This window comes from Oncorhynchus nerka, linkage group LG27 (assembly GCF_034236695.1).
Source record: "Oncorhynchus nerka isolate Pitt River linkage group LG27, Oner_Uvic_2.0, whole genome shotgun sequence".
NCBI classification, from domain to species: domain Eukaryota; kingdom Metazoa; phylum Chordata; class Actinopteri; order Salmoniformes; family Salmonidae; genus Oncorhynchus; species Oncorhynchus nerka.
This window is the reverse complement of record NC_088422.1, coordinates 96,597,682-96,621,610: the sequence shown is the minus strand read 5'-3', so window position 1 is coordinate 96,621,610 and position 23,929 is coordinate 96,597,682. Positions and strand designations below refer to the sequence as shown.

The following is a 23,929-nucleotide window of genomic DNA, read 5'->3' as shown; positions in this document are numbered from 1 at the left end:
CAGGCGTGTTAGCTGGGACTGACAGGTGTGTTAGCTAGCTGGGACTGACAGGTGTGTTAGCTGGGACTGACAGGTGTGTTAGCTGGGACTGACAGGTGTGTTAGCTGGGACTGACAGGTGTGTTAGCTGGGACTGACAGGTGTGTTAGATGGGTCTGACAGGTGTGTTAGCTGGGTCTGACAGGTGTGTTAGCTGGGTCTGACAGGTGTGTTAGCTGGGTCTGACAGGTGTGTTAGCTGGGACTGACAGGTGTGTTAGATGGGTCTGACAGGTGTGTTAGCTGGGACTGACAGGTGTGTTAGCTGGGACTGACAGGTGTGTTAGCTGGGACTGACAGGTGTGTTAGCTGGGACTGACAGGTGTGTTAGCTGGGACTGACAGGTGTGTTAGCTGGGACTGACAGGTGTGTTAGCTGGGACTGACAGGTGTGTTAGCTGGGACTGACAGGTGTGTTAGCTGGGACTGACAGGTGTGTTAGATGGGTCTGACAGGTGTGTTAGCTGGGACTGACAGGTGTGTTAGCTGGGACTGACAGGTGTGTTAGCTGGGTCTGACAGGTGTGTTAGCTGGGTCTGACAGGTGTGTTAGCTGGGACTGACAGGTGTGTTAGCTGGGACTGACAGGTGTGTTAGCTGGGACTGACAGGTGTGTTAGCTGGGTCTGACAGGTGTGTTAGCTGGGACTGACAGGTGTGTTAGCTGGGACTGACAGGTGTGTTAGCTGGGACTGACAGGTGTGTTAGCTGGGACTGACAGGTGTGTTAGCTGGGACTGACAGGTGTGTTAGCTGGGTCTGACAGGTGTGTTAGCTGGGACTGACAGGTGTGTTAGCTGGGACTGACAGGTGTGTTAGCTGGGTCTGACAGGTGTGTTAGCTGGGTCTGACAGGTGTGTTAGCTGGGACTGACAGGTGTGTTAGCTGGGTCTGACAGGTGTGTTAGCTGGGACTGACAGGTGTGTTAGATGGGTCTGACAGGTGTGTTAGCTGGGACTGACAGGTGTGTTAGCTGGGACTGACAGGTGTGTTAGCTGGGACTGACAGGTGTGTTAGCTGGGACTGACAGGTGTGTTAGCTGGGACTGACAGGTGTGTTAGCTGGGACTGACTGACAGGTGTGTTAGCTGGGACTGACAGGTGTGTTAGATGGGTCTGACAGGTGTGTTAGCTGGGACTGACAGGTGTGTTAGCTGGGACTGACAGGTGTGTTAGCTGGGTCTGACAGGTGTGTTAGCTGGGACTGACAGGTGTGTTAGCTGGGACTGACAGGTGTGTTAGCTGGGACTGACAGGTGTGTTAGCTGGGACTGACAGGTGTGTTAGCTGGGACTGACAGGTGTGTTAGCTGGGACTGACAGGTGTGTTAGCTGGGTCTGACAGGTGTGTTAGCTGGGACTGACAGGTGTGTTAGCTGGGACTGACAGGTGTGTTAGCTGGGTCTGACAGGTGTGTTAGCTGGGACTGACAGGTGTGTTAGCTGGGTCTGACAGGTGTGTTAGCTGGGTCTGACAGGTGTGTTAGCTGGGACTGACAGGTGTGTTAGCTGGGACTGACAGGTGTGTTAGCTGGGACTGACAGGTGTGTTAGCTGGGTCTGACAGGTGTGTTAGCTGGGACTGACAGGTGTGCTAGCTGGGACTGACAGGTGTGTTAGCTGGGACTGACAGGTGTGTTAGCTGGGTCTGACAGGTGTGTTAGCTGGGTCTGACAGGTGTGTTAGCTGGGTCTGACAGGTGTGTTAGCTGGGTCTGACAGGTGTGTTAGCTGGGTCTGACAGGTGTGTTAGCTGGGACTGACAGGTGTGTTAGATGGGTCTGACAGGTGTGTTAGCTGGGACTGACAGGTGTGTTAGCTGGGACTGACAGGTGTGTTAGCTGGGACTGACAGGTGTGTTAGCTGGGACTGACAGGTGTGTTAGCTGGGACTGACAGGTGTGTTAGCTGGGACTGACAGGTGTGTTAGATGGGTCTGACAGGTGTGTTAGCTGGGACTGACAGGTGTGTTAGCTGGGACTGACAGGTGTGTTAGCTGGGTCTGACAGGTGTGTTAGCTGGGTCTGACAGGTGTGTTAGCTGGGACTGACAGGTGTGTTAGCTGGGACTGACAGGTGTGTTAGCTGGGACTGACAGGTGTGTTAGCTGGGACTGACAGGTGTGTTAGCTGGGACTGACAGGTGTGTTAGCTGGGACTGACAGGTGTGGACTGACAGGTGTGTTAGATGGGACTGACAGGTGTGCTAGCTGGGACTGACAGGTGTGTTAGCTGGGTCTGACAGGTGTGCTAGCTGGGACTGACAGGTGTGTTAGCTGGGACTGACAGGTGTGTTAGCTGGGTCTGACAGGTGTGTTAGCTGGGACTGACAGGTGTGTTAGCTGAGACTGACAGGTGTGTTAGCTGGGACTGACAGGTGTGTTAGCTGGGTGTGTTAGATGGGTCTGACAGGTGTGTTAGCTGGGACTGACAGGTGTGTTAGCTGGGACTGACAGGTGTGTTAGCTGGGACTGACAGGTGTGTTAGCTGGGACTGACAGGTGTGTTAGATGGGTCTGACAGGTGTGTTAGCTGGGACTGACAGGTGTGTTAGCTGGGACTGACAGGTGTGTTAGCTGGGACTGACAGGTGTGTTAGCTGGGACTGACAGGTGTGTTAGCTGGGTCTGACAGGTGTGTTAGCTGGGACTGACAGGTGTGTTAGCTGGGTCTGACAGGTGTGTTAGCTGGGTCTGACAGGTGTGTTAGCTGGGTCTGACAGGTGTGTTAGCTGGGACTGACAGGTGTGTTAGCTGGGTCTGACAGGTGTGTTAGCTGGGTCTGACAGGTGTGTTAGGTCTGACAGGTGTGTTAGCTGGGACTGACAGGTGTGTTAGCTGGGACTGACAGGTGTGTTAGCTGGGACTGACAGGTGGTCTGCTGGGACTGACAGGTGTGTTAGCTGGGACTGACAGGTGTGTTAGCTGGGACTGACAGGTGTGTTAGCTGGGACTGACAGGTGTGTTAGCTGGGACTGACAGGTGTGTTAGATGGGTCTGACAGGTGTGTTAGCTGACAGGTGTGCTAGCTGGGACTGACAGGTGTGTTAGCTGGGTCTGACAGGTGTGCTAGCTGGGACTGACAGGTGTGTTAGCTGGGACTGACAGGTGTGTTAGCTGGGTCTGACAGGTGTGTTAGCTGGGACTGACAGGTGTGTTAGCTGAGACTGACAGGTGTGTTAGCTGGGACTGACAGGTGTGTTAGCTGGGACTGACAGGTGTGTTAGATGGGTCTGACAGGCGTGTTAGCTGGGACTGACAGGCGTGTTAGCTGGGACTGACAGGCGTGTTAGCTGGGACTGACAGGCGTGTTAGCTGGGACTGACAGGTGTGTTAGCTAGCTGGGACTGACAGGTGTGTTAGCTGGGACTGGGTGTGTTAGCTGGGACTGACAGGTGTGTTAGCTGGGACTGACAGGTGTGTTAGCTGGGACTGACAGGTGTGTTAGATGGGTCTGACAGGTGTGTTAGCTGGGACTGACAGGTGTGTTAGCTGGGACTGACAGGTGTGTTAGCTGGGACTGACAGGTGTGTTAGCTGGGACTGACAGGTGTGTTAGCTGATGGGTCTGACAGGTGTGTTAGCTGGGACTGACAGGTGTGTTAGCTGGGACTGACAGGTGTGTTAGCTGGGACTGACAGGTGTGTTAGCTGGGACTGACAGGTGTGTTAGCTGGGACTGACAGGTGTGTTAGCTGGGACTGACAGGTGTGTTAGCTGGGTCTGACAGGTGTGTTAGCTGGGTCTGACAGGTGTGTTAGCTGGGACTGACAGGTGTGTTAGCTGGGACTGACAGGTGTGTTAGCTGGGTCTGACAGGTGTGTTAGCTGGGTCTGACAGGTGTGTTAGCTGGGTCTGACAGGTGTGTTAGCTGGGACTGACAGGTGTGTTAGCTGGGACTGACAGGTGTGTTAGCTGGGTCTGACAGGTGTGTTAGCTGGGACTGAGAGGTGTGTTAGCTGGGACTGACAGGTGTGTTAGCTGGGTCTGACAGGTGTGTTAGCTGGGACAGGTGAGCTGGGTCTGACAGGTGTGTTAGCTGGGACTGACAGGTGTGTTAGCTGGGACTGACAGGTGTGTTAGCTGGGACTGACAGGTGTGTTAGCTGGGACTGACAGGTGTGTTAGCTGGGACTGACAGGTGTGTTAGATGGGTCTGACAGGTGTGTTAGATGGGACTGACAGGTGTGCTAGCTGGGACTGACAGGTGTGTTAGCTGGGTCTGACAGGTGTGCTAGCTGGGACTGACAGGTGTGTTAGCTGGGACTGACAGGTGTGTTAGCTGGGTCTGACAGGTGTGTTAGCTGGGACTGACAGGTGTGTTAGCTGAGACTGACAGGTGTGTTAGCTGGGACTGACAGGTGTGTTAGCTGGGACTGACAGGTGTGTTAGATGGGTCTGACAGGCGTGTTAGCTGGGACTGACAGGCGTGTTAGCTGGGACTGACAGGCGTGTTAGCTGGGACTGACAGGCGTGTTAGCTGGGACTGACAGGTGTGTTAGCTGGCTGGGACTGACAGGTGTGTTAGCTGGGACTGACAGGTGTGTTAGCTGGGACTGACAGGTGTGTTAGCTGGGACTGACAGGTGTGTTAGCTGGGACTGACAGGTGTTAGCTGGGACTGACAGGCTGTTAGCTGGGACTGACAGGTGTGTTAGCTGGGACTGACAGGTGTGTTAGCTGGGACTGACAGTGTGTTAGCTGGGACTGACAGGTGTGTTAGCTGGGACTGACAGGTGTGTTAGCTGGGACTGACAGGTGTGTTAGATGGGTCTGACAGGTGTGTTAGCTGGGTCTGACAGGTGTGTTAGCTGGGTCTGACAGGTGTGTGTTAGGTGTGTTAGCTGGGACTGACAGGTGTGTTAGATGGGTCTGACAGGTGTGTTAGCTGGGACTGACAGGTGTGTTAGCTGGGACTGACAGGTGTGTTAGCTGGGACTGACAGGTGTGTTAGCTGGGACTGACAGGTGTGTTAGCTGGGACTGACAGGTGTGTTAGCTGGGACTGACAGGTGTGTTAGCTGGGACTGACAGGTGTGTTAGCTGGGACTGACAGGTGTGTTAGCTGGGACTGACAGGTGTGTTAGATGGGTCTGACAGGTGTGTTAGCTGGGACTGACAGGTGTGTTAGCTGGGACTGACAGGTGTGTTAGCTGGGTCTGACAGGTGTGTTAGCTGGGTCTGACAGGTGTGTTGGGACTGACAGGTGTGTTAGCTGGGACTGACAGTTAGCTGGGACTGACAGGTGTGTTAGCTGGGTCTGACAGGTGTGTTAGCTGGGACTGACAGGTGTGTTAGCTGGGACTGACAGGTGTGTTAGCTGGGACTGACAGGTGTGTTAGCTGGGACTGACAGGTGTGTTAGGGGACTGACAGGTGTGTTAGCTGGGACTGACAGGTGTGTTAGCTGGGTCTGACAGGTGTGTTAGCTGGGACTGACAGGTGTGTTAGCTGGGACTGACAGGTGTGTTAGCTGGGTCTGACAGGTGTGTTAGCTGGGTCTGACAGGTGTGTTAGCTGGGTCTGACAGGTGTGTTAGCTGGGACTGACAGGTGTGTTAGCTGGGACTGACAGGTGTGTTAGCTGGGACTGACAGGTGTGTTAGCTGGGTCTGACAGGTGTGTTAGCTGGGACTGACAGGTGTGTTAGCTGGGACTGACAGGTGTGTTAGCTGGGACTGACAGGTGTGTTAGCTGGGACTGACAGGTGTGTTAGCTGGGACTGACAGGTGTGTTAGCTGGGACTGACAGGTGTGTTAGCTGGGTCTGACAGGTGTGTTAGCTGGGACTGACAGGTGTGTTAGCTGGGACTGACAGGTGTGTTAGCTGGGTCTGACAGGTGTGTTAGCTGGGTCTGACAGGTGTGTTAGCTGGGTCTGACAGGTGTGTTAGCTGGGACTGACAGGTGTGTTAGCTGGGACTGACAGGTGTGTTAGATGGGTCTGACAGGTGTGTTAGCTGGGACTGACAGGTGTGTTAGCTGGGACTGACAGGTGTGTTAGCTGGGACTGACAGGTGTGTTAGCTGGGACTGACAGGTGTGTTAGCTGGGACTGACAGGTGTGTTAGCTGGGACTGACAGGTGTGTTAGCTGGGACTGACAGGTGTGTTAGATGGGTCTGACAGGTGTGTTAGCTGGGACTGACAGGTGTGTTAGCTGGGACTGACAGGTGTGTTAGCTGGGTCTGACAGGTGTGTTAGCTGGGACTGACAGGTGTGTTAGCTGGGACTGACAGGTGTGTTAGCTGGGACTGACAGGTGTGTTAGCTGGGACTGACAGGTGTGTTAGCTGGGACTGACAGGTGTGTTAGCTGGGACTGACAGGTGTGTTAGCTGGGTCTGACAGGTGTGTTAGCTGGGACTGACAGGTGTGTTAGCTGGGACTGACAGGTGTGTTAGCTGGGACTGACAGGTGTGTTAGCTGGGACTGACAGGTGTGTTAGCTGGGTCTGACAGGTGTGTTAGCTGGGTCTGACAGGTGTGTTAGCTGGGACTGACAGGTGTGTTAGCTGGGACTGACAGGTGTGTTAGCTGGGACTGACAGGTGTGTTAGCTGGGTCTGACAGGTGTGTTAGCTGGGACTGACAGGTGTGCTAGCTGGGACTGACAGGTGTGTTAGCTGGGACTGACAGGACTGACAGGTGTGTTAGCTGGGTCTGACAGGTGTGTTAGCTGGGTCTGACAGGTGTGTTAGCTGGGTCTGACAGGTGTGTTAGCTGGGACTGACAGGTGTGTTAGCTGGGACTGACAGGTGTGTTAGATGGGTCTGACAGGTGTGTTAGCTGGGACTGACAGGTGTGTTAGCTGGGACTGACAGGTGTGTTAGCTGGGACTGACAGGTGTGTTAGCTGGGACTGACAGGTGTGTTAGCTGGGACTGACAGGTGTGTTAGCTGGGACTGACAGGTGTTAGATGGGTCTGACAGGTGTGTTAGCTGGGACTGACAGGTGTGTTAGCTGGGACTGACAGGTGTGTTAGCTGGGACTGACAGGTGTGTTAGCTGGGTCTGACAGGTGTGTTAGCTGGGACTGACAGGTGTGTTAGCTGGGACTGACAGGTGTGTTAGCTGGGACTGACAGGTGTGTTAGCTGGGACTGACAGGTGTGTTAGCTGGGACTGACAGGTGTGTTAGCTGGGACTGACAGGTGTGTTAGATGGGTCTGACAGGTGTGTTAGATGGGACTGACAGGTGTGTTAGCTGGGACTGACAGGTGTGTTAGCTGGGTCTGACAGGTGGTGACAGGTGTGTTAGCTGGGACTGACAGGTGTGTTAGCTGGGTCTGACAGGTGTGTTAGCTGGGACTGACAGGTGTGTTAGCTGGACTGACAGGTGTGTTAGCTGGGACTGACAGGTGTGTTAGCTGGGTCTGACAGGTGTGTTAGCTGGGTGACAGGTGTGTTAGCTGGGTCTGACAGGTGTGTTAGCTGGGTCTGACAGGTGTGTTAGCTGGGACTGACAGGTGTGTTAGATGGGTCTGACAGGTGTGTTAGCTGGGACTGACAGGTGTGTTAGCTGGGACTGACAGGTGTGTTAGCTGGGACTGACAGGTGTGTTAGCTGGGACTGACAGGTGTGTTAGCTGGGACTGACAGGTGTGTTAGCTGGGACTGACAGGTGTGTTAGATGGGTCTGACAGGTGTGTTAGCTGGGACTGACAGGTGTGTTAGCTGGGACTGACAGGTGTGTTAGCTGGGTCTGACAGGTGTGTTAGCTGGGTCTGACAGGTGTGTTAGCTGGGACTGACAGGTGTGTTAGCTGGGACTGACAGGTGTGTTAGCTGGGACTGACAGGTGTGTTAGCTGGGACTGACAGGTGTGTTAGCTGGGACTGACAGGTGTGTTAGCTGGGACTGACAGGTGTGTTAGATGGGTCTGACAGGTGTGTTAGATGGGACTGACAGGTGTGCTAGCTGGGACTGACAGGTGTGTTAGCTGGGACTGACAGGTGTGCTAGCTGGGACTGACAGGTGTGTTAGCTGGGACTGACAGGTGTGTTAGCTGGGTCTGACAGGTGTGTTAGCTGGGACTGACAGGTGTGTTAGCTGAGACTGACAGGTGTGTTAGCTGGGACTGACAGGTGTGTTAGCTGGGACTGACAGGTGTGTTAGATGGGTCTGACAGGCGTGTTAGCTGGGACTGACAGGCGTGTTAGCTGGGACTGACAGGCGTGTTAGCTGGGACTGACAGGCGTGTTAGCTGGGACTGACAGGCGTGTTAGCTAGCTGGGACTGACAGGTGTGTTAGCTGGGACTGACAGGCGTGTTAGCTGGGACTGACAGGCGTGTTAGCTGGGACTGACAGGCGTGTTAGCTGGGACTGACAGGCGTGTTAGCTGGGACTGACAGGTGTGTTAGCTGGGACTGACAGGTGTGTTAGCTGGGACTGACAGGTGTGTTAGCTGGGACTGACAGGTGTGTTAGCTGGGACTGACAGGTGTGTTAGCTGGGACTGACAGGTGTGTTAGATGGGTCTGACAGGTGTGTTAGCTGGGACTGACAGGTGTGTTAGCTGGGACTGACAGGTGTGTTAGCTGGGACTGACAGGTGTGTTAGCTGGGACTGACAGGTGTGTTAGCTGGGTCTGACAGGTGTGTTAGCTGGGACTGACAGGTGTGTTAGCTGGGACTGACAGGTGTGTTAGCTGGGTCTGACAGGTGTGTTAGCTGGGACTGACAGGTGTGTTAGCTGGGACTGACAGGTGTGTTAGCTGGGTCTGACAGGTGTGTTAGCTGGGTCTGACAGGTGTGTTAGCTGGGACTGACAGGTGTGTTAGCTGGGACTGACAGGTGTGTTAGCTGGGTCTGACAGGTGTGTTAGCTGGGACTTACAGGTGTGTTAGCTGGGTCTGACAGGAGTGTTAGCTGGGACTGACAGGTGTGTTAGCTGGGTCTGACAGGTGTGTTAGCTGGGACTGACAGGTGTGTTAGCTGGGACTGACAGGTGTGTTAGCTGGGTCTGACAGGTGTGCTAGCTGGGACTGACAGGTGTGTTAGCTGGGACTGACAGGTGTGTTAGCTGGGACTGACAGGTGTGTTAGCTGGGACTGACAGGTGTGTTAGCTGGGACTGACAGGTGTGTTAGCTGGGACTGACAGGTGTGTTAGCTGGGACTGACAGGTGTGTTAGCTGGGTCTGACAGGTGTGTTAGCTGGGACTGACAGGTGTGTTAGCTGGGACTGACAGGTGTGTTAGCTGGGTCTGACAGGTGTGTTAGCTGGGACTTACAGGTGTGTTAGCTGGGTCTGACAGGTGTGTTAGCTGGGACTGACAGGTGTGCTAGCTGGGACTGACAGGTGTGTTACCTGGGACTGACAGGTTTGTTAGCTGGGACTGACAGGTGTGTTAGCTGGGACTGAGCTGGGACTGACAGGTGTGTTAGCTGGGACTGACAGGTGTGTTAGCTGGGACTGACAGGTGTGTTAGCTGGGTCTGACAGGTGTGTTAGCTGGGACTGACAGGTGTGTTAGCTGGGTCTGACAGGTGTGTTAGCTGGGTCTGACAGGTGTGTTAGCTGGGACTGACAGGTGTGTTAGCTGGGACTGACAGGTGTGTTAGCTGGGACTGACAGGTGTGTTAGCTGGGTCTGACAGGTGTGTTAGCTGGGACTGACAGGTGTGCTAGCTGGGACTGACAGGTGTGTTAGCTGGGACTGACAGGTGTGTTAGCTGGGTCTGACAGGTGTGTTAGCTGGGTCTGACAGGTGTGTTAGCTGGGACTGACAGGTGTGTTAGCTGGGTCTGACAGGTGTGTTAGCTGGGTCTGACAGGTGTGTTAGCTGGGACTGACTGAGATGGGTCTGACAGGTGTGTTAGCTGGGACTGACAGGTGTGTTAGCTGGGACTGACAGGTGTGTTAGCTGGGACTGACAGGTGTGTTAGCTGGGACTGACAGGTGTGTTAGCTGGGACTGACAGGTGTGTTAGCTGGGACTGACAGGTGTGTTAGATGGGTCTGACAGGTGTGTTAGCTGGGACTGACAGGTGTGTTAGCTGGGACTGACAGGTGTGTTAGCTGGGACTGACAGGTGTGTTAGCTGGGTCTGACAGGTGTGTTAGCTGGGACTGACAGGTGTGTTAGCTGGGACTGACAGGTGTGTTAGCTGGGACTGACAGGTGTGTTAGCTGGGACTGACAGGTGTGTTAGCTGGGACTGACAGGTGTGTTAGCTGGGACTGACAGGTGTGTTAGATGGGTCTGACAGGTGTGTTAGATGGGACTGGGTGTGCTAGCTGGGACTGACAGGTGTGTTAGCTGGGTCTGACAGGTGTGCTAGCTGGGACTGACAGGTGTGTTAGCTGGGACTGACAGGTGTGTTAGCTGGGTCTGACAGGTGTGTTAGCTGGGACTGACAGGTGTGTTAGCTGGGACTGACAGGTGTGTTAGCTGGGACTGACAGGTGTGTTAGCTGGGACTGACAGGTGTGTTAGATGGGTCTGACAGGTGTGTTAGCTGGGACTGACAGGTGTGTTAGCTGGGACTGACAGGTGTGTTAGCTGGGACTGACAGGTGTGTTAGCTGGGACTGACAGGTGTGTTAGATGGGTCTGACAGGTGTGTTAGCTGGGACTGACAGGTGTGTTAGCTGGGACTGACAGGTGTGTTAGCTGGGACTGACAGGTGTGTTAGCTGGGACTGACAGGTGTGTTAGCTGGGTCTGACAGGTGTGTTAGCTGGGACTGACAGGTGTGTTAGCTGGGACTGACAGGTGTGTTAGCTGGGTCTGACAGGTGTGTTAGCTGGGACTGAGAGGTGTGTTAGCTGGGACTGACAGGTGTGTTAGCTGGGTCTGACAGGTGTGTTAGCTGGGTCTGACAGGTGTGTTAGCTGGGTCTGACAGGTGTGTTAGCTGGGACTGACAGGTGTGTTAGCTGGGACTGACAGGTGTGTTAGCTGGGACTGACAGGTGTGTTGCTGGGACTGACAGGTGTGTTAGCTGGGACTGACAGGTGTGTTAGCTGGGACTGACAGGTGTGTTAGCTGGGACTGACAGGTGTGTTAGCTGGGACTGACAGGTGTGTTAGATGGGTCTGACAGGTGTGTTAGATGGGACTGACAGGTGTGCTAGCTGGGACTGACAGGTGTGTTAGCTGGGTCTGACAGGTGTGCTAGCTGGGACTGACAGGTGTGTTAGCTGGGACTGACAGGTGTGTTAGCTGGGTCTGACAGGTGTGTTAGCTGGGACTGACAGGTGTGTTAGCTGGGACTGACAGGTGTGTTAGCTGGGACTGACAGGTGTGTTAGCTGGGACTGACAGGTGTGTTAGATGGGTCTGACAGGCGTGTTAGCTGGGACTGACAGGCGTGTTAGCTGGGACTGACAGGCGTGTTAGCTGGGACTGACAGGCGTGTTAGCTGGGACTGACAGGTGTGTTAGCTAGCTGGGACTGACAGGTGTGTTAGCTGGGACTGACAGGTGTGTTAGCTGGGACTGACAGGTGTGTTAGCTGGGACTGACAGGTGTGTTAGCTGGGACTGACAGGTGTGTTAGATGGGTCTGACAGGTGTGTTAGCTGGGACTGACAGGTGTGTTAGCTGGGACTGACAGGTGTGTTAGCTGGGACTGACAGGTGTGTTAGCTGGGACTGACAGGTGTGTTAGATGGGTCTGACAGGTGTGTTAGCTGGGACTGACAGGTGTGTTAGCTGGGACTGACAGGTGTGTTAGCTGGGACTGACAGGTGTGTTAGCTGGGACTGACAGGTGTGTTAGCTGGGTCTGACAGGTGTGTTAGCTGGGACTGACAGGTGTGTTAGCTGGGTCTGACAGGTGTGTTAGCTGGGTCTGACAGGTGTGTTAGCTGGGTCTGACAGGTGTGTTAGCTGGGACTGACAGGTGTGTTAGCTGGGTCTGACAGGTGTGTTAGCTGGGTCTGACAGGTGTGTTAGCTGGGTCTGACAGGTGTGTTAGCTGGGACTGACAGGTGTGTTAGCTGGGACTGACAGGTGTGTTAGCTGGGTCTGACAGGTGTGTTAGCTGGGACTGACAGGTGTGTTAGCTGGGACTGACAGGTGTGTTAGCTGGGTCTGACAGGTGTGTTAGCTGGGACTGACAGGTGTGTTAGCTGGGTCTGACAGGTGTGTTAGCTGGGACTGACAGGTGTGTTAGCTGGGACTGACAGGTGTGTTAGCTGGGACTGACAGGTGTGTTAGCTGGGACTGACAGGTGTGTTAGCTGGGACTGACAGGTGTGTTAGCTGGGTCTGACAGGTGTGTTAGATGGGACTGACAGGTGTGTTAGCTGGGACTGACAGGTGTGTTAGCTGGGTCTGACAGGTGTGCTAGCTGGGACTGACAGGTGTGTTAGCTGGGACTGACAGGTGTGTTAGCTGGGTCTGACAGGTGTGTTAGCTGGGACTGACAGGTGTGTTAGCTGAGACTGACAGGTGTGTTAGCTGGGACTGACAGGTGTGTTAGGTGGGGTCTGACAGGTGTGTTAGCTGGGACTGACAGGTGTGTTAGCTGGGACTGACAGGTGTGTTAGCTGGGACTGACAGGCGTGTTAGCTGGGACTGACAGGTGTGTTAGCTGGGACTGACAGGTGTGTTAGCTGGGACTGACAGGTGTGTTAGCTGGGACTGACAGGTGTGTTAGCTGGGACTGACAGGTGTGTTAGCTGGGACTGACAGGTGTGTTAGCTGGGACTGACAGGCGTGTTAGCTGGGACTGACAGGTGTGTTAGCTGGGACTGACAGGTGTGTTAGCTGGGACTGACAGGTGTGTTAGCTGGGACTGACAGGTGTGTTAGCTGGGACTGACAGGTGTGTTAGCTGGGACTGACAGGTGTGTTAGCTGGGTCTGACAGGTGTGTTAGCTGGGTCTGACAGGTGTGTTAGCTGGGTCTGACAGGTGTGTTAGCTGGGTCTGACAGGTGTGTTAGCTGGGACTGACAGGTGTGTTAGATGGGTCTGACAGGTGTGTTAGCTGGGACTGACAGGTGTGTTAGCTGGGACTGACAGGTGTGTTAGCTGGGACTGACAGGTGTGTTAGCTGGGACTGACAGGTGTGTTAGCTGGGACTGACAGGTGTGTTAGCTGGGACTGACAGGTGTGTTAGCTGGGACTGACAGGTGTGTTAGCTGGGACTGACAGGTGTGTTAGCTGGGACTGACAGGTGTGTTAGATGGGTCTGACAGGTGTGTTAGCTGGGACTGACAGGTGTGTTAGCTGGGACTGACAGGTGTGTTAGCTGGGTCTGACAGGTGTGTTAGCTGGGTCTGACAGGTGTGTTAGCTGGGACTGACAGGTGTGTTAGCTGGGACTGACAGGTGTGTTAGCTGGGACTGACAGGTGTGTTAGCTGGGTCTGACAGGTGTGTTAGCTGGGACTGAGGTGTGTTAGCTGGGACTGACAGGTGTGTTAGCTGGGACTGACAGGTGTGTTAGCTGGGACTGACAGGTGTGTTAGCTGGGACTGACAGGTGTGTTAGCTGGGACTGACAGGTGTGTTAGCTGGGTCTGACAGGTGTGTTAGCTGGGACTGACAGGTGTGTTAGCTGGGACTGACAGGTGTGTTAGCTGGGTCTGACAGGTGTGTTAGCTGGGTCTGACAGGTGTGTTAGCTGGGTCTGACAGGTGTGTTAGCTGGGACTGACAGGTGTGTTAGCTGGGACTGACAGGTGTGTTAGCTGGGACTGACAGGTGTGTTAGCTGGGTCTGACAGGTGTGTTAGCTGGGACTGACAGGTGTGTTAGCTGGGACTGACAGGTGTGTTAGCTGGGACTGACAGGTGTGTTAGCTGGGACTGACAGGTGTGTTAGCTGGGACTGACAGGTGTGTTAGCTGGGACTGACAGGTGTGTTAGCTGGGTCTGACAGGTGTGTTAGCTGGGACTGACAGGTGTGTTAGCTGGGACTGACAGGTGTGTTAGCTGGGTCTGACAGGTGTGTTAGCTGGGTCTGACAGGTGTGTTAGCTGGGTCTGACAGGTGTGTTAGCTGGGTCTGACAGGTGTGTTAGCTGGGACTGACAGGTGTGTTAGCTGGGACTGACAGGTGTGTTAGCTGGGACTGACAGGTGTGTTAGCTGGGACTGACAGGTGTGTTAGCTGGGACTGACAGGTGTGTTAGCTGGGACTGACAGGTGTGTTAGCTGGGACTGACAGGTGTGTTTAGCTGGGACTGACAGGTGTGTTAGCTGGGACTGACAGGTGTGTTAGCTGGGACTGACAGGTGTGTTAGCTGGGACTGACAGGTGTGTTAGCTGGGACTGACAGGTGTGTTAGCTGGGTCTGACAGGTGTGTTAGCTGGGACTGACAGGTGTGTTAGCTGGGACTGACAGGTGTGTTAGCTGGGACTGACAGGTGTGTTAGCTGGGACTGACAGGTGTGTTAGCTGGGACTGACAGGTGTGTTAGCTGGGACTGACAGGTGTGTTAGCTGGGTCTGACAGGTGTGTTAGCTGGGACTGACAGGTGTGTTAGCTGGGACTGACAGGTGTGTTAGCTGGGTCTGACAGGTGTGTTAGCTGGGACTGACAGGTGTGTTAGCTGGGTCTGACAGGTGTGTTAGCTGGGTCTGACAGGTGTGTTAGCTGGGACTGACAGGTGTGTTAGCTGGGACTGACAGGTGTGTTAGCTGGGACTGACAGGTGTGTTAGCTGGGTCTGACAGGTGTGTTAGCTGGGACTGACAGGTGTGCTAGCTGGGACTGACAGGTGTGTTAGCTGGGACTGACAGGAGTGTTAGCTGGGTCTGACAGGTGTGTTAGCTGGGTCTGACAGGTGTGTTAGCTGGGTCTGACAGGTGTGTTAGCTGGGTCTGACAGGTGTGTTAGCTGGGTCTGACAGGTGTGTTAGCTGGGACTGACAGGTGTGTTAGATGGGTCTGACAGGTGTGTTAGCTGGGACTGACAGGTGTGTTAGCTGGGACTGACAGGTGTGTTAGCTGGGACTGACAGGTGTGTTAGCTGGGACTGACAGGTGTGTTAGCTGGGACTGACAGGTGTGTTAGCTGGGACTGACAGGTGTGTTAGATGGGTCTGACAGGTGTGTTAGCTGGGACTGACAGGTGTGTTAGCTGGGACTGACAGGTGTGTTAGCTGGGTCTGACAGGTGTGTTAGCTGGGTCTGACAGGTGTGTTAGCTGGGACTGACAGGTGTGTTAGCTGGGACTGACAGGTGTGTTAGCTGGGACTGACAGGTGTGTTAGCTGGGACTGACAGGTGTGTTAGCTGGGACTGACAGGTGTGTTAGCTGGGACTGACAGGTGTGTTAGATGGGTCTGACAGGTGTGTTAGATGGGACTGACAGGTGTGCTAGCTGGGACTGACAGGTGTGTTAGCTGGGTCTGACAGGTGTGCTAGCTGGGACTGACAGGTGTGTTAGCTGGGACTGACAGGTGTGTTAGCTGGGTCTGACAGGTGTGTTAGCTGGGACTGACAGGTGTGTTAGCTGGGACTGACAGGTGTGTTAGCTGGGACTGACAGGTGTGTTAGCTGGGTCTGACAGGTGTGTTAGCTGGGTCTGACAGGTGTGTTAGCTGGGACTGACAGGTGTGTTAGCTGGGACTGACAGGTGTGTTAGCTGGGACTGACAGGTGTGTTAGATGGGTCTGACAGGTGTGTTAGCTGGGACTGACAGGTGTGTTAGCTGGGACTGACAGGTGTGTTAGCTGGGACTGACAGGTGTGTTAGCTGGGACTGACAGGTGTGTTAGCTGGGACTGACAGGTGTGTTAGCTGGGACTGACAGGTGTGTTAGATGGGTCTGACAGGTGTGTTAGCTGGGACTGACAGGTGTGTTAGCTGGGACTGACAGGTGTGTTAGCTGGGTCTGACAGGTGTGTTAGCTGGGTCTGACAGGTGTGTTAGCTGGGACTGACAGGTGTGTTAGCTGGGACTGACAGGTGTGTTAGCTGGGACTGACAGGTGTGTTAGCTGGGACTGACAGGTGTGTTAGCTGGGACTGACAGGTGTGTTAGCTGGGACTGACAGGTGTGTTAGCTGGGTCTGACAGGTGTGTTAGGATGGGACTGACAGGTGTGCTAGCTGGGACTGACAGGTGTGTTAGCTGGGTCTGACAGGTGTGTTAGCTGGGACTGACAGGTGTGTTAGCTGGGACTGACAGGTGTGTTAGCTGGGTCTGACAGGTGTGTTAGCTGGGACTGACAGGTGTGTTAGCTGGGACTGACAGGTGTGTTAGCTGGGACTGACAGGTGTGTTAGCTGGGACTGACAGGTGTGTTAGTGGGTCTGACAGGCGTGTTAGCTGGGACTGACAGGTGTGCTGGGACTGACAGGCGTGTGCTGGGACTGACAGGTGTTAGCTGGGACTGACAGGCGTGTTAGCTGGGACTGACAGGTGTGTTAGCTGGGACTGACAGGTGTGCTGGGACTGACAGGCACTGACAGGTGTGTTAGCTGGGACTGACAGGTGTGTTAGCTGGGACTGACAGGTGTGTTAGCTGGGACTGACAGGTGTGTTAGCTGGGACTGACAGGTGTGTTAGCTGGGACAGGTGTGTTAGCTGGGACTGACAGGTGTGTTAGCTGGGACTGACTGGGACTGACAGGTGTGTTAGCTGGGACTGACAGGTGTGTTAGCTGGGACTGACAGGTGTGTTAGCTGGGACTGACAGGTGTGTTAGCTGGGACTGACAGGTGTGTTAGCTGGGACTGACAGGTGTGTTAGCTGGGACTGACAGGTGTGTTAGCTGGGACTGACTGGGACTGGGTGTGTTAGCTGGGTCTGACAGGTGTGTTAGCTGGGACTGACAGGTGTGTTAGCTGGGACTGACAGGTGTGTTAGCTGGGACTGACAGGTGTGTTAGCTGGGACTGACAGGTGTGTTAGCTGGGTCTGACAGGTGTGTTAGCTGGGACTGACAGGTGTGTTAGCTGGGACTGACAGGTGTGTTAGCTGGGTCTGACAGGTGTGTTAGCTGGGACTGACAGGTGTGTTAGCTGGGACTGACAGGTGTGTTAGCTGGGACTGACAGGTGTGTTAGCTGGGACTGACAGGTGTGTTAGCTGGGACTGACAGGTGTGTTAGCTGGGACTGACAGGTGTGTTAGCTGGGACTGACAGGTGTGTTAGCTGGGACTGACAGGTGTGTTAGCTGGGACTGACAGGTGTGTTAGCTGGGACTGACAGGTGGGCTGGGACTGACAGGTGTGTTAGCTGGGACTGACAGGTGTGTTAGCTGGGACTGACAGGTGTGTTAGCTGGGACTGACAGGTGTGTTAGCTGGGACTGACAGGTGTGTTAGCTGGGACTGACAGGTGTGTTAGCTGGGACTGTGTTACAGGTGTGTTAGCTGGGACTGACAGGTGTGTTAGCTGGGACTGACAGGTGTGTTAGCTGGGACTGACAGGTGTGTTAGCTGGGACTGACAGGTGTGTTAGCTGGGACTGACAGGTGTGTTAGCTGGGACTGACAGGTGTGTTAGCTGGGACTGACAGGTGTGTTAGCTGGGACTGACAGGTGTGTTAGCTGGGACTGACAGGTGTGTTAGCTGGGACTGACAGGTGTGTTAGCTGGGACTGACAGGTGTGCTGGGACTGACAGGTGTGTTAGCTGGGACTGACAGGTGTGTTAGCTGGGACTGACAGGTGTGTTAGCTGGGACTGACAGGTGTGTTAGCTGGGACTGACAGGTGTGTTAGCTGGGACTGACAGGTGTGCTAGCTGGGACTGACAGGTGTGTTAGCTGGGACTGACAGGTGTGTTAGCTGGGACTGACAGGTGTGTTAGCTGGGACTGACAGGTGTGTTAGCTGGGACTGACAGGTGTGTTACCTGGGACTGACAGGTGTGTCTGCTGGGACTGACAGGTGTGTTAGCTGGGACTGACAGGTGTGTTAGCTGGGACTGACAGGTGTCTTAGCTGGGACTGGGGAAAAAGTGTGACACCAATTTTTATTTAACTAGGCAAGTCTACTGTGGGTTAACTGCCTGTTCAGGGGCAGAACGACAGATTTGTACCTTGTCAGCTCGGGGGTTTGAACTTGCAACCTTGCGGTTACTAGTCCAACGCTCTAACCACTAAGCTACCCTGCCTACCCTCCTCAGGCACCGAGGACTGGAGTTGTCCAGACCTGGTGAAGACGGACGTTTTTGCTTCGCCGCCTTCTTCAGTGTGTTGGTACAAACCTTTTCCATTCTAAACAGCATTTATAGGGAGCACAGGTGAGCAACCGATGAGCAGCAGGTGCTTCTAATCAGGGTTGCCACTCACCTGCCAATCAAAAGGGATGTGGCTTCTCTGGTCTACCTGTATACAAGTTACAATGTTCAATATAAATGACATGTTCTTCATATACTTATGGGTTTAGCCTCAGATAAAGATAGAAGACCCATCAACCATGTTTCATTAAAACTAAGACCACATTAGACCAGCCTGGAGCTGTTTATTTGTAACTTTATGGTGATATACTGACCCCCAGTGGCAAGTATTACAGCATCCACAACCTAACCTATTGTCGGTCCTATTTGGGAGACACAGGGGCTTGTTCAGGTGAAGGCAATTTTACAATAACATAGAAATACATTGTGAAGAGCAGATATGATTCCCATGTGGACCAGGGAATCTCATCTGCTTTAAGTCAGTTGTTGTATCATATCCGTTATTGTATTACATCGTATTATTGTATTATGTTGTTGTATTGTTGTCTCTACCTTCTTGTCCTTTGTGCCGTTGTGTCTACCTTCTTGTCCTTTGTGCCGTTGTCTCTACCTTCTTGTCCTTTGTGCCGTTGTCTCTACCTTCTTGTCCTTTGTGCCGTTGTGTCTACCTTCTTGTCCTTTGTGTCTCTACCTTCTTGTCCTTTGTGCCGTTGTCTCTACCTTCTTGTCCTTTGTGCCGTTGTCTCTACCTTCTTGTCTTGTCCTTTGTCCTTTGTGCCGTTGTCTCTACCTTCTTGTCCTTTGTGCCGTTGTCTCTACCTTCTTGTCCTTTGTGCCGTTGTCTCTACCTTCTTGTCCTTTGTGCCGTTGTGTCTACCTTCTTGTCCTTTGTGCCGTTGTCTCTACCTTCTTGTCCTTTGTGCCGTTGTCTCTACCTTCTTGTCCTTTGTGCCGTTGTCTCTACCTTCTTGTCCTTTGTCCTCTACCTTCTTGTCCTTTGTGCCGTTGTCTCTACCTTCTTGTCCTTTGTGCCGTTGTCTCTACCTTCTTGTCCTTTGTGCCGTTGTCTCTACCTTCTACCTTTGTGCTTGTCCTTTGTTGCCGTTTGTCTCTACCTTCTTGTCCTTTGTCCTTTTGTCCTTTGTGCCGTTGTCTCTACCTTCTTGTCCTTTGTGCCGTTGTCTCTACCTTCTTGTCCTTTGTGCCGTTGTCTCTACCTTCTTGTCCTTTGTATTGTTGTCTCTACCTTCTTGTCCTTTGTGCTGTTGTCTCTACCTTCTTGTCCTTTGTATTGTTGTCTCTACCTTCTTGTCCTTTGTGCTGTTCTCTACCTTCTTGTCCTTTGTGCTGTTGTCTCTACCTTCTTGTCCTTTGTGCCGTTGTCTCTACCTTCTTGTCCTTTGTGCCGTTGTCTCTACCTTCTTGTCCTTTGTGCCGTTGTCTCTACCTTCTTGTCCTTTGTGCCGTTGTCTCTACCTTCTTGTCCTTTGTGCCGTTGTCTCTACCTTCTTGTCCTTTGTGCCGTTGTCTCTACCTTCTTGTCCTTTGTGCCGTTGTCTCTACCTTCTTGTCCTTTGTGCCGTTGTCTCTACCTTCTTGTCCTTTGTGCCGTTGTCTCTACCTTCTTGTCCTTTGTGCCGTTGTGTCTACCTTTTTGTCCTTTGTGCCGTTGTCTCTACCTTCTTGTCCTTTGTGCCGTTGTCTCTACCTTCTTGTCCTTTGTGCCGTTGTCTCTACCTTCTTGTCCTTTGTATTGTTGTCTCTACCTTCTTGTCCTTTGTATTGTTGTCTCTACCTTCTTGTCCTTTGTGCCGTTGTCTCTACCTTCTTGTCCTTTGTGCCGTTGTCTCTACCTTCTTGTCCTTTGTGCCGTTGTCTTTTTTTTTAAACAACAAATCCCAGCCCCGTCCCCACAGGAGGCCTTTTGCCTTTTGGTAGGCCGTCATAGTAAATAAGTATTTGTTCTTAACTGACTTGCCTAGTTAAATAAAGGTTAAATAAAATATAAGTTATCTGATAGTTATCAGTTATTGTATTATAACTGTTGTATCATATCCGTTATCAGTTGGTTGTATCATATCTGTTATCAGTTGGTTGTATCATATCTGTTATCAGTTGGTTGTATCATATCTGTTATCAGTTGGTTGTATCATATCTGTTATCTGCTGGTTGTATCATATCCGTTATCCGTTGTTGTATCATATCTGTTATCAGTTGTTGTATCATATCTGTTATCAGTTGGTTGTATCATATCTGTTATCAGTTGGTTGTATCATATCCGTTATCAGTTGGTTGTATCATATCTGTTATCAGTTGGTTGTATCATATCCGTTATCCGTTGTTGTATCATATCTGTTATCAGTTGGTTGTATCATATCTGTTATCAGTTGGTTGTATCATATCAGTTATCAGTTGGTTGTATCATATCTGTTATCAGTTGGTTGTATCATATCTGTTATCAGTTGGTTGTATCATATCTGTTATCTGCTGGTTGTATCATATCTGTTATCTGCTGGTTGTATCATATCTGTTATCAGTTGGTTGTATCATATCTGTTATCAGTTGGTTGTATCATATCTGTTATCAGTTGGTTGTATCATATCTGTTATCAGTTGGTTGTATCATATCTGTTATCAGTTGGTTGTATCATATCTGTTATCAGTTGGTTGTATCATATCCGTTATCAGTTGGTTGTATCATATCTGTTATCTGCTGGTTGTATCATATCAGTTATCAGTTGGTTGTATCATATCAGTTATCAGTTGGTTGTATCATATCAGTTATCAGTTGGTTGTATCATATCCGTTATCAGTTGGTTGTATCATATCCGTTATCAGTTGGTTGTATCATATCAGTTATCAGTTGGTTGTATCATATCAGTTATCAGTTGGTTGTATCATATCTGTTATCTGCTGGTTGTATCATACGGGGGGGCGGCAGCGTAGCCTAGTGGTTAGAGTGTTGGACTAGTAACCGGAAGGTTGCGAGTTCAAACCCCCGAGCTGACAAGGTACAAATCTGTCGTTCTGCCCCTGAACAGACAGTTAACCCACTGTTCCCAGGCCGTCATTGAAAATAAGAATGTGTTCTTAACTGACTTGCCTGGTTAAATAAAGGTAAAAAAATAAATAAAATAAAAAATCCGTTGTTGTATCGTATCCATGATCCGTCATTATATCATATCCGTTATCCGCTGGTTGTATCATATACAGGGGGGGTACCGGTACAGTCAATGTGGAGACTACTCTCCCACTTAAAAAGATGAGAGACCTGTAATTTTCATCATAGGTACACTATGACAGACAAAATTAGAAAAAAAATCCAGAAAATCACATTGTAGGATTTTTTATGAATTTATTTGCAAATTATGGTGGAAAATAAGCCTCGGTCTGTGGTGGTATGTAGACAGCTACGACAAATACAGATGAAAACTCTAGGTAGATATTGTGGGCTACACCTTATCATGAGATAATTACCTGAGGCGAGCATAACCTCGAGAACTGCTTCCTGGAGTCTCCAAGGGCTCACCTGGTGTCACCTTCCCCAGGACAGAGATCGCTGACTGGAGTGAAGCTGACTGCACATTAGACCACAGCCATGCCAGAGAGACAAGACACGCCTCTGGTAAGTAACTATGTTAGCGACTGTAAGTGGATCACATTTTATGAGGCACTGTTGAACAGGTTGACCAAACTCTCCAACGTGTCTGTTGATTTGTCATCATTTTTTAATGTATTTTTAATTTGAGTGTGCAGGCACTATTCTATATGTATGTCTGTGATAAAGTGTTCAGCTTTTAAGAATCACTTCCTCTGACATTTATTTGGTTCTTGGAAATATTATTTCACAACCTGTTACAGAGATGGAAAATTGTAAATGTTTACAGTTTGAGATTTGTAGACATGTAATCATATGATTCATGGTGTAATGTGGCTCTCGTCTAGTGGAATGTCACTACAGATATTATCTGTAGTATATAATCATAGAATATAATCAAGTGCTATATTTCCTTTTTGAAAAGGTCTTGAAATGCCACTTGGAATATTGTTCCTGTCAGTGACTCTGATGGTAAACACATCTTACAGTGTGGCTTTCATTCCTGTTGGGGGGTTTAAACAGTGATACTCAAATAGCTGTGGGACAAATTCAGGTTTAATTCAACATTGCCTGTGGTCCTTAACATACATGACTAGTTTTAAAAGGAAAGTCAACAGGACTCTACCTTCCAAATATGCTTCATTATTAAAGTGGTAGAACACTTGAGCTCATAGAAAAATCAGCATTAATTTGAGGAGCACGCCTCCGTACCGAGGAGCACGCCTCCGTACCGAGGAGCACGCCTCTATACCGAGGAGCACGCCTCTATACCGAGGAGCACGCCTCTATACCGAGGAGCATACCGTACACGTATACAAACAGGCACCCACATATTCCCTCTCCCCCCACCCAGTCCTTTAGCCTCACAGTCCTTCCTGCCCCTCATTCAAATAAGACCCGTCGAGACCAGACTCACTTTTACATAAAAAAAAACAATCATGACAAACTGCACGCCATCAGTATGTCTTAACCCTCTACTGCACATCGGTGCCCTCAGCACAATACCATTTCGTAGGTTTCTTTGTGTCGCCTCAGGGCAACGTTGTCAGTTTGGCTACTTTTCAGGGTAATATCATGCTCTATGAAAGTTGATGTAAAATGATAGCATTGGTGAATATTTTTTCCAACATATCCACTGACAGATACATTCTATGGGCGGAGCTTCACAGAGCAGTTAGGATCATACATGCCCTCTGAGGACAGTGAGCTGAAGGACACTGACAGAGACATTCTATGGGCGGAGCTTCACAGAGCAGTTAGGATCATACATGCCCTCTGAGGACAGTGAGCTGAAGGACACTGACAGAGACATTCTATGGGCGGAGCTTCACAGAGCAGTTAGGATCATACATGCCCTCTGAGGACAGTGAGCTGAAGGACACTGACAGAGGCATTCTATGGGCGGAGCTTCATAGAGCAGTTAGGATCATACATGCCCACTGAGGACAGTGAGCTGAAGGACACTGACAGATACATTCTATGGGCGGAGCTTCACAGAGCAGTTAGGATCATACATGCCCTCTGAGGACAGTGAGCTGAAGGACACTGACAGAGACATTCTATGGGCGGAGCTTCATAGAGCAGTTAGGATCATACATGCCCACTGAAGACAGTGAGCTGAAGGACAGACAGAGACATTCTATGGGCGGAGCTTCACAGAGCAGTTAGGATCATACATGCCCACTGAAGACAGTGAGCTGAAGGACAGACAGAGACATTCTATGGGCGGAGCTTCACAGAGCAGTTAGGATCATACATGCCCACTGAAGACAGTGAGCAAATGAAGGACAGACAGAGACAAATCTTTTATGGTTCTTTTCCAGCAGTCTAATCTCATCTGACAGCCAACCCTCAAGTGTAGTGAGAATAAGGTTAAATGACAGAGTCTAATCTCATTTTACAGCCAACCCTCAGCCCTGAGCTGAGTGGCATCCATCGATTGAAAGAAAAATGAGCTGAAGGAACTCCTTTCAGTTACATGGAGAACTTTTTTGGTATTCACCTTCACAGAGCAATGAGGATAACATGCCTCCTGAAGACAGTCCATCTAACTCCCTCTGATAACATCCTGTCTCATTTCATTCACATCCTTATAAGAGCTGTCTTTTCCAGCAGTCTAATCTCATCTGACAGCCAACCCTTTGCTCAGATTATAGGGAAAATGTAAAATAAATGCATTTTGCAGTAATGTCATTGATAAAGCCAACCCTGAGCCCTGATATAGTTGGCATCCATGTGTATTGAGAAAGAAAAATGAAAGTGCAACTAACTTGGTTAA

General features: G+C 51.4%; 1 protein-coding gene across 1 annotated transcript in view; it reads left to right on the top strand.

Annotated features, from left to right (window-relative positions):
- Positions 1-21,609: 21,609 nt before the first annotated feature.
- The window catches only part of trpm5 (transient receptor potential cation channel, subfamily M, member 5), a 94,526-nt gene continuing 92,206 nt past the window's right edge, over positions 21,610-23,929 (top strand). The window contains exon 1 of the mRNA XM_065012385.1: positions 21,610-21,678. Coding sequence (XP_064868457.1) covers positions 21,652-21,678 — 27 coding nt within the window. The 5' untranslated portion in view covers positions 21,610-21,651. The remainder of the gene's footprint in view (positions 21,679-23,929) is intronic.